Below are 19,489 nucleotides of genomic sequence, written 5' to 3'. Positions count from 1 at the left end.
TAAACTCTAAATTGGGAATATCGAGGAATCTCATATTTTGATACCATTACAAATTAAAAAAATAATAATAAAATAGGTGTTAGATTAGATAATGAATATTAACTTTCAAATGCAATAGATGTTAGATACTAGATTAAAAATATAGTTAGAACTGTATTGTTTTTTTTTTTTTTTTTTCAAAATATAGTTATATTATTGTTAGAACTGTATTGGCTAAACCATAAACATATGTACAGTTGCTACATATCAATTCTGAAATCATAAATAATAACCAAAATGTTTTATTATGGAATGGAAAATGGGTTTAAATTATATCATTTAATAAAACTTTAATTTGTTGGTAAAAATTTAGATGTTAAATCGATTCAAATAAAGTCTAGTTAGAACTAGGGGTGGCAGTTTTGTACACGACCCGCTAACCCGACACGAAATTAGTGGGTTTGGGTTAGAAAAAAAGACTTTTGGGTCATTTAAGGGTTGACCCGCCGAACCCGTCAAATAAATGGGTTGGGTTATGGTCACATATATATGTTAACCCGAGTAACTCGTTGGTAGACTTGATTAGTTCTCAGGTCTAATGGGTCGGGTCATCAACCCGTGATATGTATAACCTGTTTTAAGATAAGTGAATTATTTTTTAAAATCTCACTATCCCAACAACTTAAAATAAATGACTAAAAGGAGAAGGATTAGCTGTCATATTGATTCATTCGATAAATACATGTTTCATTATTCAATTTTCATTGATATGTAATTGAATTATGAATGGTTTTTGAGAATTAATATATATATATATATATATATATATATATATATATATATTTTTTTTTTTTTTTGATAAATAAAATCGTAAAATACTAAATATTTTGCATATAGGTTGTCTATGAATTCGATCCGAAACTGATTTGAAATTGACCCGTTGGCTTAGCGGGTCACTTGTTGGGTAATCCGTTATATAGGCGAGTTGGGTTTGGGTTTGATAAATTCAACATGATTAATAATTGGGTCGGATTTGGGTTTGCTCTCTTAACACGTGACCCAGATATGATACAACACGAACCCGACCCAACACGTACGACCCATTGCCACCCCTAGTTAGAACTGTATTGTTTCAAACCTTAAATCCTAAACATAAGTAAAGTAAAATAAAAAATTACAACCCAAACGTTTTATTATAGATTGGATAACGGGTTAATTTAAATAATTATATTGTCTAATTCAATTTTAATATGTAAGTAAAAATTTAGATATTAGATTTAAAGTGTAGTTAGAACTGTACTAATTCAAACCCTTTCCGAAATAAAAAATTATAACCTAAATGTTTTATTATAGATTGGAGAATGGGTTTAAATTATATTATATAATTCAATTTTAATTTGCTAGTAAAAATTTAGATGTTAGATTTCAAAGTCTAGTTAGAATTATATTTATTCAAACCCTAGAGACATGTACAATTGCTACCAATTCGAAAATAAAAAATTATAACCTAAATGTTTTCTACTTGTTGGAACTAAGTTATCACCTAAAACAACTACAAATAAGTTAAAATATGCTAATTATTAATAAAATTATTATCAAATAGATGATGAAATATTTAAATATTGGAATTTGATAACACAGCAACAAGATACCGAATGGTTTACGAATTTTCGGTGTCTATTTGTTGTATCTTTACTTGGTAAATGGTAACCCGACACTGTAATTTATGGTTATGTTTCAGCAACCCGTTACCGTGGTTTATGGTATTTTATGACAATGTGTTACCGTTCATCAAAATAGCACATACATCAAGATTACACAAAATTTATTTTGAAATCTAAGATTCAAATTATCATAATTCATTTAGTTTCAATTCCATTAGGCAATTTCAATTACATTAATCTCCAATTTATTTATTTTCATGTTCAATTGATTCTTCTAACATCATATAATCTTCAATTTATTCGACATTGATATGTGGGTATTTGTATTGCGATAAATCGTTCATTTGAGAGTTGGATAATGATACACACTCCATTTGAGAGTTAAAATATAGAGGTATTGAGAGTTGAGAAGTAGAGAAAAATTGAGTTGAGTTGAGTCAAGGAAAATTGAATTGGATGTAGATAATTGAGGAAGGAGAGTGTATTTTGATAGTATATAGAGTTGCATAATGCAAACTAGTTAGTTAAGGGCAATAGGAGGTTACCACTATTTTTAATGGGGAGTGCCCTCTTAGAAAACATGGGTTTTAAGTTGGGACATAAATGTAATAACAAATTCCGGGTCGGAGAGTGCCCTCTTAGAAATGGAGAGTGTATTTAAGATTACCCATCTTTTATTATTAATCTCTCTCTGCCTCACATTTTGGAGACAAGAGTATAAGTGAATTGGCAAATTACATGAGGCATTTAGGTTCTCTATTTATAGAGGTTACAATGAGCTCTAAAAGCATTCCAAACCGTCATTTGTTTTATAATACAAATAAACTTCTTTCAGAGTCTAACTTCGTCTCCAAAACTGAGAAGAAATTGGCTATAGTGTCGATCCATACGTCTGGTCCCACTATTCATGCGTCTCAGACACGATCAATCGTCACGGGCCTTTCGATCCATCGTCCCGAGGCGCGTAAGCCTATTTTGTCTCTTCTGCTCTATCCTTCTATCCTCTTTTGTGGGCTTTGGTCCAAGCAACGAATTATTTGGCCTTGGGCTTCCAAATAGGCTTTAAAATAGGTCTAAGTCGCATCTTTAATAGCTCCAATTCCTTGGCCTCCTCCATGATTGTCCACGGGCTTCCCATGTGATCCTTAATGCTCCAAATTGCTCCGTTTTACCCCATTTTCTATAATATTCCACAAAACTCTCTCTTTGACATGTAGAATCATAAAACTAACTTACAAACACTATTAGTCTACTAAGATGGCTAAACAAGAGGCATAATCGAGAGTTAAATTGCGCTTTTTGAGCATTTATCAGGTATCATCTTGATCTCACCGTGGATTAGGTTCGCTATATCTATTATTGAAGTTATTAACATTGCAAATTCTATTTAAGATGTTTTTCAACGTACCATGCCATAAGTAGTTGGTGTCTGCGCGACTAGTTTTGAGATGTCCATCTAAGAAAAGTATACATGCATGCCTCCTTATGACAGGAACAGTGGAACACCACTTCAGGTACTTGATATGCATGCCTTCTACTTACACGCTTCTTTTCACTTTGTAATTTGAATATTGAAATCTAGTAGTTTAGCCTTTCTTTTACACCTACTTTCATTTCAAGTGTTAAGACATGTACACTGGAATATTGAAAGCTTGTACACTGGAAACTGGGGACAAAAAAATTATAAATAAACTGAAAATTATAAATTTGGGAACGACATAAATTCTGGGGGGAAAAAAAGAAAAAAAAAAAAAAACTCTCAAACTAAAAACTGAAAGAGGCCCGCTTCAATTTATGCTATTTTCCCTTTGTCAGACATTGCGGTTCTGTTGCTCTCGAGTGTGGCAAGTTTTAGAAATTTTTTCTCAAGGTTTCCAATCATATGTTTCTGTATTCAGGTGTTCCATTAAGGATTATGGTATAGGCTTGTACACGTGAGGACTTGAGGACTTTGCGCTGCTTTCTATGAGAGGAACCTAGCTATTTTTGTGGTAATTCTTGATGTCATTGCCTATGTAATAAGTGGTTCGAATTCTTGTTTGGTTTCCGTTTGTGATTGCCATTTTAAAGGGTCAGTGGCGTCACTTTGTAGAAGGTTCTACACATTTATGAATCTACTTCATTGGTAATATATATATGACGTATTTGCTGGCGGCTTAATATAACTTGATAGCTTTTTACTAAAATGTTCCATGCTTCTAGGAGTAGGTGCAACTGTTCTGACGTTGATATATGAAGGCAGGGGTGTAGAATTTTATATGATTTTAGATGGCCAGACTATGCATATGGCCAATTAGTTGCACTTAATTATCCATGATGTCCTTTAGTTTATCATATGCCTTATGGTTCTGTTTGTTGGCTATGTATACAAAAGGTAGTAAATAATATACGTTAACTTGGCATCCAAAAGTTTATTTTAGCTGTAAGGTGAGTTAGCTATATATCAGAACTTAAAGTTTAAGTTCGGTCAGGTTGATTTGTTATGGGTTACTGACTAAGGGAGTTCATTAGATTAGCTTTAGGATCTGATTTTTAATTTACTTGAAACTTGGGATATATTTATTGTTATTATATGAATGAGACTTTCTTGTGTATGTTGAAAGGAGCTTGGGGTTTTGCTGTACTTAGAATATCTGAATTCGGTGGAGAGTACCCAAGTTATTAAGCTTTAAAGGTATGCTCCTTATTTACTTTAGTTTGAAATGAAATGTGTATACATTAGTGATTGTTCAGCATAGTGTGCATGACAAATCTACGTACAGTAAGTTAGTTATCACCAACACTTGAATTATTCTAGGATATATATCATTAATTATGTGTACGTCTGATTTAGCTAAATAGAAAGATTATTCTACTTTGGAAGGAAGAGCTTGTTAGAATTCGTAGGAGTATAGAATGTTATTGTTTGTACTGAATCATATGTGATCCAACTTGGTGGTTATAGGGGTTTTCTTTACGAACATGATGCCTAAAGGTTATGAGAAGGTATACGTGCATGCCTCCCTTATGACAGGAACACACTTCAGGTACTTGCCTCCAGTAGTATGTTCTTTGCAATCTTTAATTAGTCAATTTAAGAGTTTGATTTTCTTATGCATTATAACATATCGAGTTGTGGTCCAAGTGTGAGAATATTCTATTTTGTAAATTTCAGGAAGGAAAAAGTACTTTGGAGTATTGTAGTCGTGTTAGAAGTGTACTATGTTGAGAAGTAATGATACGAGTTTGTTGGCTTCATCCAAGAACGTGTTGAGGACTGTGCTCAAAACGAACGATAAGTGTGTTTAAATTCATGTGACGACTCTGGTGAGCTAGGATGATTTATTTTTTTAATTTTTGGAATGTTTCATTTTGAGTATAATCACATAACTACAAGTGATTACTCCTTTTTAAATCAAATGTATGTCATGTGTGTGTGTGTGTGTGTGTGTTTTTTTTTCGTGGATCTATAAGCTCAAAATGAGAAAGAGTGCTCACTTAATGAGAGTGAGAGGTTGATGGTTCGAATCCATCTGGATCCACATAAAAATAAAAATTAATCTTGTTTCCGAGATTAAAAAGCAAAATTCATTACAAATGCATGTGATTAAGAAATGCTTTAAAATGGATAGTGCACAACTTAAAATGCTATAGAATTGATAGCGCTAAAGAAAAAACGATATTAATAAATAGATAGTGATAGAAACAAATGCAATAAAATAGCATATTACTTCCATATTAAACACTATCGGTCTGTAATAGCGCTAACGGAAAAACGCTATAAATATAATAGTGTTTTTTCAGAAAATGCTATCAATAAAAGCATAACACTATCATTTATAGCGTTTTGGAAAACGTTATGGACAACATTTTATAGCGTTTTTTGCATGCTATCTTAAGACTTTTCTGTAGTAGTATACGTTACGAAATACACTACATTCTCTTTTAAACACTTACCTATTGTAGCCAGATGATTTGCAAGCCTATTTGTCTCCCTATAAACATGTATAAAAGAGATAATCTCAAAAAGAGGACACAAGCATTGAATGCTCAAAACAAGATTGAGGCAGTACCAAGGGGGCTTCAATCTTGTTAATGCACTTGACTGCATGTAAAGAGTCTGAGGCCACCACCACCTTCTTGAATCCTTTCATAATGCATCCTTCCAGTCCAGTTCTGATAGCCAATAGCTCCTGAGTGAATATGCATTTACCTGAGTTGCTTCCATTGAATGCAAGCAACACTTCTCCTGCATGGTCTCTGATTGCACCACCTATACCGGCTGAGTCCTCTGTTATAGATCCATTTGTATTAAGCTTTACAATATCCTAATCAGGCTTGACCCACATACATTCAATATTTTCCTTCAGTCTCATCTCAACTTGCAACCCCAATCTTTGAATAAGAGCTCTAGTTAGAGCCGAATCAGTGATTGTATTCAGTGTGGCTTGTAAATAGAATTTGAGATCTCTGAGTAATCGCTCCCTCAACACATTAGGTGGACATCTAGCATTACTAAATCTTCTGTTGTTTCTTTCATTCTATATATAGTTAACTGCTGCGCATACATACACTTTGTAGACTTCCGCTGCCTCATTCTTTTTCGGCATAATTTTAGTATACTAGACCACTCTCTGTTAGAGTTTGTTTCATCAGTCATTATACCAATGGTATTCTTGATGCCCTTCCAAACTTCTTTGGAGTATACACACTGGAAAAATAAGTGTTTAGTATTCTCCCTCTCCTGGTTACAAAGGCAACATAAGGAATGACTTAGTACCTTCTTCTTTATCAAGCGATCCTGTGTTGGCAAGCTCCCAAAGAAAATTTGCAAGCATGAGAATGAATGTCTAGGGATTACCCATTTACCCCATGCCAATCTGCCCCAAGATACCTTTGCAGTTGTTTTCTTTAATGCCTTATAAGCTGAACTTGAAGTAAACTTCCCTGTCGGATTTGGTGTCCACACAATTGTATCTTTATCTATGTGACTATTAATGGGTGTATCCATTATAGTCTTCTTTATCTCTGCATCTGAAAGTAGTTCAACTAAATGGTTCCACTTCCCATTTGTGATAAGAACATCCACTTTAGAATCGACAGGAAATTGCCATGCCATAGTAGCTGCCTGATTCTGCAACAAAGCACCATCTATACACCACGGGTCATGCCATAAGAATGTATCTTTTCCCGTAGCAATTCTCACCCTTGTTTATTTTGCTGCAAGTTTCCTTGTCTTCAAAACATGTCTCCAAACCCATGAACAGTCTGTTGGGATTTGCATAGTCCAAAAATATTTATTCTTGATCTGCTGTTGCCAAATCCAGTTCACCCACATACTATCCTCCTTAGAAGCCACCTTGAACACAAGACCACAATAAGAGGCCCTATTCCACCTATATAAATCAGTAACACCTAGTCCTCCCTCATCCTTTGATAGGCAAATAGTACTCAAACTAGCTTGATGCATTTTATTCTCCATAGAAATCTAGCACACATTTTTGACACTTGATCAAGAACAGTCTTGGGAATAATAAAAATCCGAGACTAGTAAACATGAAAAGAACTCAATACAGAGTGTATGAGTTGAAGTCTCCCAGCATGAGACAAAGACCTTGCCTTCCAACTAGTTATCTTGTTAGAAACCCTTTCTACTAAAGGCTAACATTCATGAATGCCTAATCTCGATGCAATTAGAGGGACACCAAGATAAGTAATAGGGGGATAGACTAGTTTAATACCAATCAATTCTGCCAAAGCTTCTGCATCATCTTCTGATAGGCCACCCACCAGAAAAGTGGTCTTGGATTTATTCATTGCAAGGCATGTTTCTTCAGAGAAATGTTTTAGAACTTCCATGATAGTAAGGACCAAATCAGTTTGTGCCCTTGCAAATACTAGAATATCGTTTGCAAAGCACAAATGTGAGATTTGTACTTTCTTGCATTTGGGATGCATTATGATCTTCTTAGACTCAATACCCTCTTTCAATAAACAGCCCAACACTTCCATGCATGATCAAAACAAACATATAGGGTGAGAGGGGGTCACCTTGCCTGAGTCCCCTCCTTCCTAAAAAGAATCCTTCAATTGTGCCATTTATCAAAACTGAATAATTTGGTGATGATATACATACCTCTATCCACTGAATCAGTTTTGAGGGGAACTTGAATCTTTTCAGCATGCACACTATAGCCCTCCAACTCACCATGTCATATGCCTTCTTAAGATCAACTTTAACAGAGCATCTTGGTGAAATCCTGTGCCTACTATAGTTCCTCAACAATTCATGAGAAAGCAACAAATTGTCCCGAATGCTCCTGCCTGGAATGAATGCTGTTTGACAAGGGTCAATTCTCTCTTCAATAAAAGGTTTTAATCTTTTAGTAATTACCTTAGTAATACACCTATAAATGATATTGCAGCAAGCAATAGGCCTATATTCCCCCACCTTGTTTGGATTCTGAACTTTCGGAATAAGGCACAAAAGAGTAGCAATCACCACTCTCGGTAACTTGTTCGTAATAAAAAAATTACTAATGGCATTGGTAAAATCTGCTCCTATCACACTCCAACAATGCTTAAAGAAAAAGGCAGTGAAACCATCGGGTCCAGGTGACTTGTTATCTCCCATACTGAATAAAGCCCTTTTAATCTTAGCTTCGGTAACTTCTTGCTTTAAAGTCACTACTATGTCAGAAGTGATTACATTTCTCACGTGTAGTTCCTCAAAGAAACTATCATCCACTTGTAACTCAACTTAAGTGCTCATCATGCTTTTAAAAAAACCCATAAATTCATTAACAACTTCTGCATGAGTACTCAACTTGTCCCCTCTCTGATTTGTAATGGACCATATGGAATTTCTACTCTTTCTTTCCTTGATAAAGTTGTGAAAATATGATGTACCTCTGTCTCCCATTGTATACCAGTCACAATTTGATTTTTGCTTTAGTTCTTGTTCTTAAGCTCTTGCTAGTATACCATACATCTTCATAGCTTCCCTTTCCAGCCTCGCTAAATTAGAATCAAGAGGATTTGCTTGAATCAACTGTTGTAGTGTAACCAGTTCCACTCTAGCTTTGTCCACCCTTGCAGAAATATTCATATAGTACTTCTTCGACCATCCCTTGAGCTTCGCCTTAAGTATCTTGATTTTTTCCATAAGCACATACATAGGATTTGAATAAACTCTCTGATTCCACACTTCAAAAAGTAGATCATTGAATTCAAGATGGTGTACCCATGAATTAAAGAATCTAAAAGGTCCTGCTTTCTTTGAGTAGTCCCTCCATGACACCAGAATAGGGCAGTGATCAGAGATTCCATGAGGTAGGAATTCTGCCTTGGTTGCAGTAAAGGATGACATCCATATACTACTTGTTACACATCTATCAATCTTCGACATGATTCTCTTGTTACCATCGGAATTATTAGACCATGTGTAAAAGAAGCCCGAGGCTTTCAAATCGGACAATCCTACACATTGTAGACAATTTGCAAAGTTTACTATCTCCCTTGGATGTACTATATCACATCCAATCCTCTCATTAGAGTGAAGCACATTGTTAAAATTCCCAATAACCAACCAAGCATTACTGTTGATATTAGGGAAGTTAACTATATCATTCCAAAGATTAAGTCTATCAAAACTAGCATTACTAGCATACACCACTGTCATCATATAAATCATCGAAGTAGGCAGGTAAGTTACCTTACAGTGGATAAATTGATCACTTTCTTTTAGTTTCTGAATAGCAAATAGAGATGGTTCCCAGCAGATCCAGATTCTTCCACTAGTACACTTGTTATAATTTTCCAAAAAGTTCCACCCCGGACAACAAATATTCCTTATTTTGTCAAAATTCTCATTCTTAACTTTAGTTTCTAGCAATGCAAAAATACCCAAATGCTTACTAACTCTAACTTTGTTCACTTCCGCAGCCTTGTGGAGGTCATTAATACCCCGCACATTCCATACACACACTGGATCCATCTAATGTTTGGATTTAGACCTCCCCCTACGCTTCTTGGTGGTCTCAATCCAACTAGAATCTTGGTCTAGTATCTCTTGATGTGACCTGGTCTTGATTTTCAATATACCCCTTGGTGGAGTAACTTTTGTAACAACTACCAAGCCCTCTTCAACACCTTGATCATCTGAGAAGTTATCAGTTTCAGCGGCGATGATACGATTCGATTCATCGCAAGTATCAAAGTCCTCATCAATGAGGCTATGGTTGTCCTTGTCTTGAATGTACTTCCTACCTTGAAGATCCTCAACAACTGACTCAATCAGTACAGGGACTGAAACCTTGTCAGTAATAGTGCCAGACTGTGCTTGATACACCACTATAGGCCCTTGTTCAGTTATTACGACTGGGTGTTCTTGTTCGGTTGTTGAGTCTTTAATCACTATAGTATTCTCCCAGATAGATCCAACGCCATTGGTAGGTGCTTCTTTAAACAGTTCAATCTCCAAACATGGAGATGATGTTGTAGTTTCCACACCAATCTCATTTCTAAGGGTGCTTGTTTGTCTTGTTTGAAAGTTTGGAACATTAACGTTTGTTGCTGCAACTGAGTTCACCACTAGCACTCTCTGCCTCCACACTTGTTGCTTGTTCTTGTTGCACTTGGTGTCAGAGTGTCCAAAAGTCTTACACTTGCTGCACACAGATGGTATCCATGGGTATTCCACTCCCACATTAACTATGATGCCATTTTTTTATCTTGCAATCCAATGAGGTAGGAAAAGTGCAATCGATATCCACCTCAATACATATCCTTGCATAGTTTAGTCTTGTTCTGTTTTTTGTTGCTTCATCCACACAAATTGAGTTACCAATCATACTGGCTGCAAACCCCATACCAAATTTAGTCCACATCTGTTTTGGCAAGTCCATTTTCACCCATATAAGGACTGTTCTAGCTCCTTTCCTTCGTGTTTCGATCTCCTCCGACCAAGGTCTGATAACAAATACTCTGCCAGCAACAAATATTGGTCCTTTCTCAATGACCATCTATCGATCCTCATCATATCCAAACTTGAAGTAAAAGAAGTCTTTATTAGCTAACATTTCAAAGTTACCCTTAACTTTCCATTGTTTCTCAAGGATACTTTTAACCATAGGATAGGGAAGCCTACGTTCAATAAAGTATCCAACTAGATAGTTATTCCATATATCATTTCCTTCTTCAAGGATTGCAGATGGCACATCCGCAACACCATTAGTAACTTCCGGGAAGTAACGACCTAAATTAGGACTAAAAGATGAATCTTTACTCTGCTTAAAAAGTTCACTCCATGATTTTTTAGAAGTAACCCCAACAAAACTTACTTGGTCTGGAACAGGTTGAGCAGCCTGCTCATCCGATGATGGAATCATGGTCTCAACTACCATAGTAATGCATCCACTTCCAGTGAATGGTGGTAGGCCACCAGATTCCTTAGTCAAAGATACCAGAAGAGGCAAAGTTTCTCACCTTCCCTCCAAGAGGCCGAGGTTTGAACCCGAAAAAAAAAAAATCGATGGGGAAAGTCTAATGTACCCTCTCTAAAAAACACTCTCTAAGTCGCTCTCTAAGGGGCCATTTGTTTTTGCCTCTTATAAGACCTTGAAGTCTTATAACCTCTTATAAGATGTGGCCCAATGATTTTGGACATTTTTTTGGTTTGTTTTTTGCCTCTTATAAGAGGCATTCTACTAGAAATGCCTTATAAGAGGCTCCAATTCTATAAGTACCAAAATTGGATCTACTTCAATTCTATAAGTCTTATAACTTGAAAAATAACTCAAACACCCCCGTCCATATACCCCTAGCCTCATTTCTCTTTTTTTCTTTTTTCATTATCTTATTTTCCAAATAACTCTATTACCCTGGCCACCACCGGCTACCACCACCACCACCACTACCACCACCACCATCACCACCACCATCATTACCTCCACCACCATTACCACCATACTATTAAGACTATCACTACCACCACCATCACCACCGCTGTGCTATTAAAACCACCACTACCACCACCACCATCACTACTATCGTACTATTAAGACCAATTCAATATCATCACCTCCACTACCACCACCATCGTACTATTAAGACTATCACCACCACCACCGTGTAATTAAGACATCCACCACTTCTACTACCACCACCATCACCGTGCTATTAAAACCAATATCATCACCTCCACTACCACCACCACCGCCAATTAAGGTAGTTTCCTAAAATTGATATTATAATTATCAAAATTGATTTGAAACCGAAAATCAAACTATACGTTTGTTTCAAATTAATATATTCAAGTTAAATGTGATGTAAGGTAGGGTTATATTTGTCAAATAACCATCTATAAGATGTCATGTATTTGTTTTTTCTATTTTTACAAGTGCTTATAAGAGGAACTTCAAATAAAAAACAAACCACTTTATAAGACCATCTTATAAGACCCTCTTATAACACATGGTCTTATAAGACCCTCTTATAACTTAATCCAAAAAAACAAATAGCCCCTAAATCGCTCTCTCAAAAAATTTCTCTGTCAAATATATATACTGTCATGTATGGTTTCTCCTCGTCGCCTTCGGTTGGGAAACTGAAAATATTTTTTCCTAAGTCTTGCATTGTGTCTTATCCTTTCTTCCCGTTCCATAAAGCTGGTATACATTTCGTATTTAAATTTGTGAAAATAACCCCAAAACGATGGACGGAAATGAAGCCGATCCGGGAATAGAGCCCGTGGACTAACTAATAGTGGGATCAAGTAATCGAGTTGAGAGCCCAATTTTCCAAATTTTTTGCCTCAAGTCCACTTGAATTTTAATTTCGCCCTAAGTCCAAAAACACGGGTAGACATTAGCAATGTAAATTTAAATTTTCATATATAAAATACTAGGTAAATTTATATTTTCTTATGCAAATTTAATTGTACTTATGTAAATTTAAATTTACATATGATGATGTTAGTTAGGTTTGTCTTTGAACCAAAATTATTAATGAAAATTTTTCATTTAGCCAAAATTATAAGTAAAAAATGATGACGTAGGATGACATCTGCCCGGTTTTGGACTTATGGCTAAATTAAAATTGAAGTGGACTTATGGCGAAATTATTATTAGGTTTTGTCCATGGACTGTAATCTTTGGAAATTAAAACTTATGCTCCCAACTCCCAAGGCAAATTTAGGATACCGAAACCATTCCAATGGGTGTTTTTAAGCCAGGTTAGCATCGGTTAATAGACATCCATTACAGTTTAATACACAGACGACAGAAAATGTGTCGTTCGTTTCCCTAAACTTATTTTGGTACCTACTAAACAATGCCATAAATTTAGCTAGGTTTTGTTAGAAAAAATGGTTGTAATTAAAAGTTCAAAGTGTAATGAACACATGGAATTTGGAATTACACAAATCCATTAAGAAATGAATGAGTAATTTTTCTCTCAAGTTATCCTACTTGAGATGAAATGATTGAGAAATGAATGTGAGAAAGTGTGAAAAACACTTAGTCCCACATGGGAAGAAGACCAAAGAGTTGTTGAGTTTATAAGGCCTAATTGTGGCTACTTGGGTTGGGCCCAAGGGGTACCACTAATTTTCCGTGGAGACGGAATGTAGTCAAGCTCAACAAGGAACACACACGCGCCGCCGCCGCCGTCCGTCTGACCGACTCAGTTCGGCTCGGCTCGGCTCAGCTTCAGTTTTGGGCTTAGTTGCTATGTATATTCTTTTTGGACTACAAACTTCTTATTTCTTAAACCAAGCCCAATCCGAATTGGGTCCAACAGGCTAGTTAGTTTCTCTTAGGAGATTAAAATGAGATACACCTTTTCGAAAGGGTGCACTGGTTTGAAACAGTGCATTATGCCAAAAAGGTGCGACTTTTCGAAATAGGCACTGGCTCGAAACACTGTTTTATGCCGAAATGGTGCGTCTTTTTGAAACATGTGACTTTTCAAAGAGTTGCCTAACTTTTTCCAAAAGTCACTGTGCTGTTTCGAAAAGGCCCAACTCACCTATAAATAGTGGACGAATTTGGAGAGAAAGACACACTAGATCACACATTTCTGATCTTTCTCTTCTCCCTCTGTTCTTAGTCAAATACTATGTTGTGTTCGCTAATTCTGTAGAATTGAGTGTTGTTTTCTATAGAAGGAAATCCGTTCTATCTTGGGAGACAGCTTCCCATCAACTTTCAAGCACCGTGAGGGGGAAAATTTGTCTTAAGGATATAGTGTTTCTACACTAGGCTCGGATTTAACAAAGAAGTACAAGACACTTATAAGACAAAAGGTTTGTACTATTTGGTGATTGGTAAAAAGTAAGTACATTTAAGTTGTATATTCCTAACAGGTTTATCATACCAGCCAAATTTAGAACTCACCTAGCAACCCCATTGGAACAATCATTTTATATTTGGGGTGCAATATGACTTTTAGCAGCCCATATAGTGTCCCCATTGGAATTGCTTTAAAGAACATAAAATGTGTCAAACTTTTGGCTCACTGCAAGGGCTGGTCATCAAGTCGAGAGATTCGATCTAGACTAATGTTATAATGCGAGTCTATCAAGTCAAGTTTTTGTTGAGCTTATGTATGACTAGGCTCAACTCAATTTTTAATCGAGCTTTAAATAAATAACATCATGGCTCGACTCATATGCGTCAAGAAAGTGCAGGGTTGATGAGGCCGTACTCTTTAGTAGTAGATGTTGATGAAAAAGCAAGAGCGCAAGACAACAATTTAATTGGGAGTTGGGACCTTAAGAGGCATGCTTTTAGCTGCATGTCTTCTTCTCAAAGTCAGAGGTAAGGTTTGATTTCCATGTTCGATTGTTAGTGAATGCTGGAATGGATTGATTTTTTGCTATCAAGCAAGCTTGGTCACCTCGAGTAGCGTATTCTACTCCCCAGATTATACTTTTTTATTATTATTATTATTATTATTAATGTGGAAATTTTATTGATAATGATAACGAATTTTACAAATAATTATGACAAACGTGCAACAAGTTGTGCTGCAAGTCCTTTCTGAATAGCAAATCCTATCATCCTAAAGACAAACTCGTTAGAACCAGCTGTCATTATGTTGCAGTCCATAACTTTCTGCAATCTCTTAAAGAGCTCAACAGACTGTTGTGCTAAGAAACCAAAAGTGTTAAAACTGAACAAAATAAAATAATACTGGTTAGCTTTACAAGCTTCCTCGTGTTTCTCAATTTGCCCTGCCGCTGCTCTATTAGTTGTTTCTCCCACTTCAAAGACTCCATTCCCAAGCCCTACCAATGGATAGGCTCCAGTTACATCAACACATGCATGTCTCCCCTCAGACCAACTGTAGATCAATACATCCGCAGGCCGAAATGTCGATTTTCCCTCATTCGGATCAGTGAGAAAATTCACGGGAGCCTCCTTCTTCACTTGTACCCCAGCCTTCCAAAATGTATCACATAAAATATCTCTTATATGATCATGCACTACACTAAAACAGTTTTTTTGTGACGCCAAAACGACGTCACAATATATTTTAGAAAAAAAAATGGTTGCTATACATCCACCTTATAATCTTACACCCTGTAAAAGAACTCATTTAAAACACCGTCCACTTTATAGAATACAAAATTATACCGTCAATCCCATTCAAAAATATATAGTATTCTTTCCATCCCTTTCAAAATTATAAAGTCACTTGCAAGACTAAATACTTATATTTCCCAAGCGAAAGTACTATGCTATATTGCATTATGTTTACAACTAGCAACCTAGAAAGAAAGTCTTATTGGAAAGTGCCCAAGTTGTTGCAATATGGACCACCTCCATTCTTCAAGGCGAGACAAACCAATGCCACATGATTTGCCTATTTCGGATCCACATTGCGTACTCTGCGGAAACAGTTACCAGAAATAGTAAGGCCATCATGACTTAAGTACCAAAGGCTTTTGATACTTAGCCCTTCACAGATGAACTAAACACCAAAGGCACCAGCAGCGACACCAACAGCAGCAACAGGCACTAGCAGGTCCATGGCGGCAGCAGACACCAGCAGCAGCAGCAGGCACTAGCGACAACATTAACACCTAGCAACAGCAAGCAGGCACCCAGCAGCGACACCACCAGCAGCAGCTGCACCAAGCAGACACCCAACAACGACACCACCAGCAACAGCAACAACAACAGGCACCAGCAGGTCCATGGCAGTAGCAGCAATCCACTCAGTCTTAATGCACCAACACTTGTATTCTGTGTCACATTTTCTATGCTAAACATAATGGTTCTTAGGAAAATATATAGTGTATTTTGAGGATTATACCTGATAATCCACAAAACCCTTGGGGGCATACACCATGCACCCTTATGCACAGAGACCGGTGAATTTCCTCCACTTAAGCCGGTTGTAGCAGACCCTGAAGGAAAATACTGAAGAGTTGGCATTTCATCTATGGATGCTCCACCAAGTGCCTCACTCATGGCCCTCATTGCCACAACATACTCATAGGTTGTTTATACCCTGTGGGTGAAGAGCAAGGGAAAAAACAAACCACAAAGTTAGACTCCAAATAGGCTTATCATTGCATCAATAAATTTCCATTCACAGGTGTTCTATGCCCCAAACCTTTCTTATCTGCAATATCATGTGAAAAAAGAAAAGTTCGCCTAACGGTAGACAAGCCAGTAACGAAACCATGGAAAAAACAGCCTGCATAACGCATAATGTAAATTAAATGGTTAAACTATCAAGTTTGGATCTAGCCCTACTGAAAAACTATATGTTTAAGGATGAGCATGGTCATATCAATTTGAACACACAACACTGAGTTGTAAACTTCCAGGTTCATACAGATGTAAAGGGAGTAAAAAGGATATGAATAGACAGCATGCTAGGATAATAACAATTTATAGTCTTGTACTGAACCCATATTCTAACTTGGAAAATAAAACACAATCCAACAAGATCTTAATATCTAGTTTACGTCTTTGAAAGAACTTTTGAGAGACTATAAGAATGCAGTAGCGAAGCCTCGTGACGATGAAGAAGTTGTCTTTTGGTAAATCAACTTGGATCTCCCATGTGTGGCCTATATATGTGTCAATGTGGTTAATAGCAGCAGGAGAAGATCTAGTTTTGCAAAATATGTATAGTAAATTGAAACTCAAATTAGCTATTGCAAGGTTTCAAGGTTTGTAGTTAAGTCAGTTAAAAATAGTGGTTTTCCTTCTCCATTCAAGTCCTCTTATTCCAGAGATTGCAGTAGCTAAGCTATCCTAAATACTTAAATAGTTACATTTTATACTAGCAAACCACCCCCCCCCCCCCCCACTTTCTTTCCGTGGGAAGAGCCCAAGCGGCGCGTGTATACCATAGGCAATCAAATAGTCTTTATTCTTGTTTATACGAAGGGTACCTTAAATTCAAGGTGTTTGACATAGGAGATATACCATGAGAGTTGCAAATGGCACACGAGAGAAACTATCTCCAAGCCTATCCTTTATTTGCCTATTCATATCATGCTTATGCACGGAACAATTCACAAGAACAACAATACCAACACCAGCTTCAATCACAAGCTGAAACCAAAACATGAGGGCCATAAATTATAAAAAGTCAAGCAAGGCCTCAGTTAAACACGCAGAAAGATGACATAACTTTGATGCATACCCAAATGAGACTTGTAGCCATAAGTGATATAAAGGTCACATAATTTTTTTTCCCAACACAATTGTTTAGTCACTGCATGCAGATAATTTAGAGAGTTAATCACTTATATATTTTGATCAATCAATTATTCAGATAATATACATTTATCACGTATCCACATTGATTAAATTACCCGACAATGGTGATCAAACCCATCCACACATTTATCACAACTTCTGCAATGTTTGCTGAATTTTTGCCCCTGCAACGTAAATAAGAGGTTTTGTAAATAATAATAGATTGAAGAAATAAATATCACAAGACCGTGTTAAAACTTAAAATAGTAAATCCGTAATATGGATGCATGAAGCAATGTTAATGCAGTAGTATATTGAGTTTCCATATGGGCTATGAGAATTTATAATTCCAAAACAGAAGAAGTTACTTTTTTTTTTCATATCGAGATGAAACAGCTCCAAAACTAGAATTTGTAGTGATTAGTGAACCCCATAATCTTTTAAGCCAACCAAACAAAATAATCTAGTTATTGCTATTCCTTATCCTTTTTTTTTTTTTTTTTTTTTTTTTTTTTTTTTGATGCAAATCATACTCTTATATATTACTCAAATTAAACAAACACAGGATAGCAGTTTGAGTTCACTATACAACTAGGGAGATCCGAGCTTCCTAGCTGCCTCCGAGCCCATGCAGCTAGTAAATCAGCATCTCCATTGAAAGACCTACTAATCCATCTAAAGACAAAAGACTTACTACCAGTCAGCACTGAGTTTATACATGTTTTTACCCCTTCCCATTCCCATCTGCAAGAACTTGTATGTAGAGCTCCAATAACTTCCATGTTGTCCCCTTGCATCACAAAATCCTTTTGTCCCAGCTGCTTTGCCAGTAAGGCTGCCACTTCTGCGCCTTCTAGTTCAGCTGCTGCTGCCTCCACGGCCTTGAATCACCTAACAGCTGCCCCCACTATACATCCTTCATCATTTGTAGCAATAGCTCCTGCTCCAGCCCATCCAGTTTTCCTGCAGAAAGAGGCATCAAACCTAATTATTATGCTGTCATTTGGAATGCTACAGAAAACTTCCTCAAGTTGCATAAACTTAGTATTAGTAAAAGGTGAAGGGTTAGTAGATTCTTCTCTGTATGCCAAAAAGACTTTTTCAGCTCCCCCTCTGCTCTTCCTGATTATTCCTTCTCGGTTAGCCTTTTTTTTCGAACTTGATTTCATTCCTAGCTTGCCAAATGTTGTGCAGCATGAACATAAGATGTGTCCCAGCCAGCCTTCTTTCATTGTTTTTACTACAGCACCACCTCACTGCCTGATCCAATCTTTCTCTAACCGACAGCTGTTGCTCCTTGTGAATTTTCATCCCTAGTTGAGATCCAAACCAGACAGTTCATACCCATTCACAATTGTAAAATATATGCTCTGTAGTTTCCAGCTCCTTAGAGCAGAAGGGACAAGTAAAGTCTCCTGTCATATGCTTTTCAGCAAGGGTGGCTCCCATAGGAAGCACCTGCATATACATTTTCCATAGGAAAAGCTGTATGTGTGCTGGGGCAGGTGTCTTCCACAGGTGTCTAAGAGTGATAGGATTGCATCTGGAGCTTTGTCCCACTTCTTCCTTAGAGTGGAGGAAATGATAAGCTGATCTAACAGTAAAACTACCATATCTGTCTTTTTGCCATCTCAGTCTATCAGCTGCCTCTACTTGTGGCCTGATATTGACCTCTAGGATCTTTTGGCAAGTGATAGGATCTAGGAATTGACTAATCTTAGTCTCATCCCAGCCACTTTTATCTGTACAAAATAGATCAGAGACCACTTTATTCTGCCAGGCTGGCACCTCCACCCCTAGCTCCTCCAAGGTAGTGGGGGTTCCATTGCATATCAACTAAGGGTCTTTCATAATAGAAATGGAATTCCCATCTCCAATGGCCCAGATGAGGCCACCACTTATCTCATTAAAGGTTTTGTGGATACCCTTCCAAAAATAGGATGCCTTGTCAGGAGGTTTTTTAACATCCCCTATCCAGTCCTTACCATAGATACTGAACATTGTTCTTGTCCATAGGGAATTCACATCAGTGGCTGCTTTCCATGAAAGCTTAGCCAGCATAGCTTTATTAATATCTCTGGCTTTTCTCAAGCCCAAGCCACCAGAGTGTTTTGGTTGGCAAATATGCTCCCACCCTATGGTGTG

At 36.8% G+C, this 19,489-nt stretch overlaps 1 protein-coding gene and 1 long non-coding RNA gene across 2 annotated transcripts; one reads left to right on the top strand and one right to left on the bottom strand.

Annotated features, from left to right (window-relative positions):
* Positions 1 to 4,010: 4,010 nt before the first annotated feature.
* Positions 4,011 to 5,104, top strand: LOC147508672 (uncharacterized). Its single transcript, XR_015216404.1, has 3 exons — positions 4,011 to 4,317; positions 4,588 to 4,669; positions 4,798 to 5,104. It is a non-coding gene; the product is annotated as an uncharacterized LOC147508672 (long non-coding RNA).
* A 3,482-nt stretch (positions 5,105 to 8,586) lies between these two features.
* On the bottom strand, positions 8,587 to 9,618 carry LOC147508671 (uncharacterized). Its single transcript, XM_086597516.1, has one exon. It carries the CDS (start codon positions 9,616 to 9,618, stop codon positions 8,587 to 8,589), a length of 1,032 nt encoding a protein of 343 aa, XP_086453642.1.
* Positions 9,619 to 19,489: the final 9,871 nt, after the last annotated feature.

This window comes from Coptis chinensis, chromosome 3 (genome assembly GCF_015680905.1).
Source record: "Coptis chinensis isolate HL-2020 chromosome 3, ASM1568090v1, whole genome shotgun sequence".
NCBI lineage: Eukaryota > Viridiplantae > Streptophyta > Magnoliopsida > Ranunculales > Ranunculaceae > Coptis > Coptis chinensis.
The sequence above is the reverse complement of the archived record's forward strand: the minus strand, read 5'-3'. Positions and strand labels throughout refer to the sequence as shown.

Coding starts and splice junctions, on each gene's coding strand:
- LOC147508671 (XM_086597516.1), bottom strand. CDS start 9,618: ATGGATCCAGTGTGTGTATGGAATGTGCGGGGTATTAATGACCTCCAC.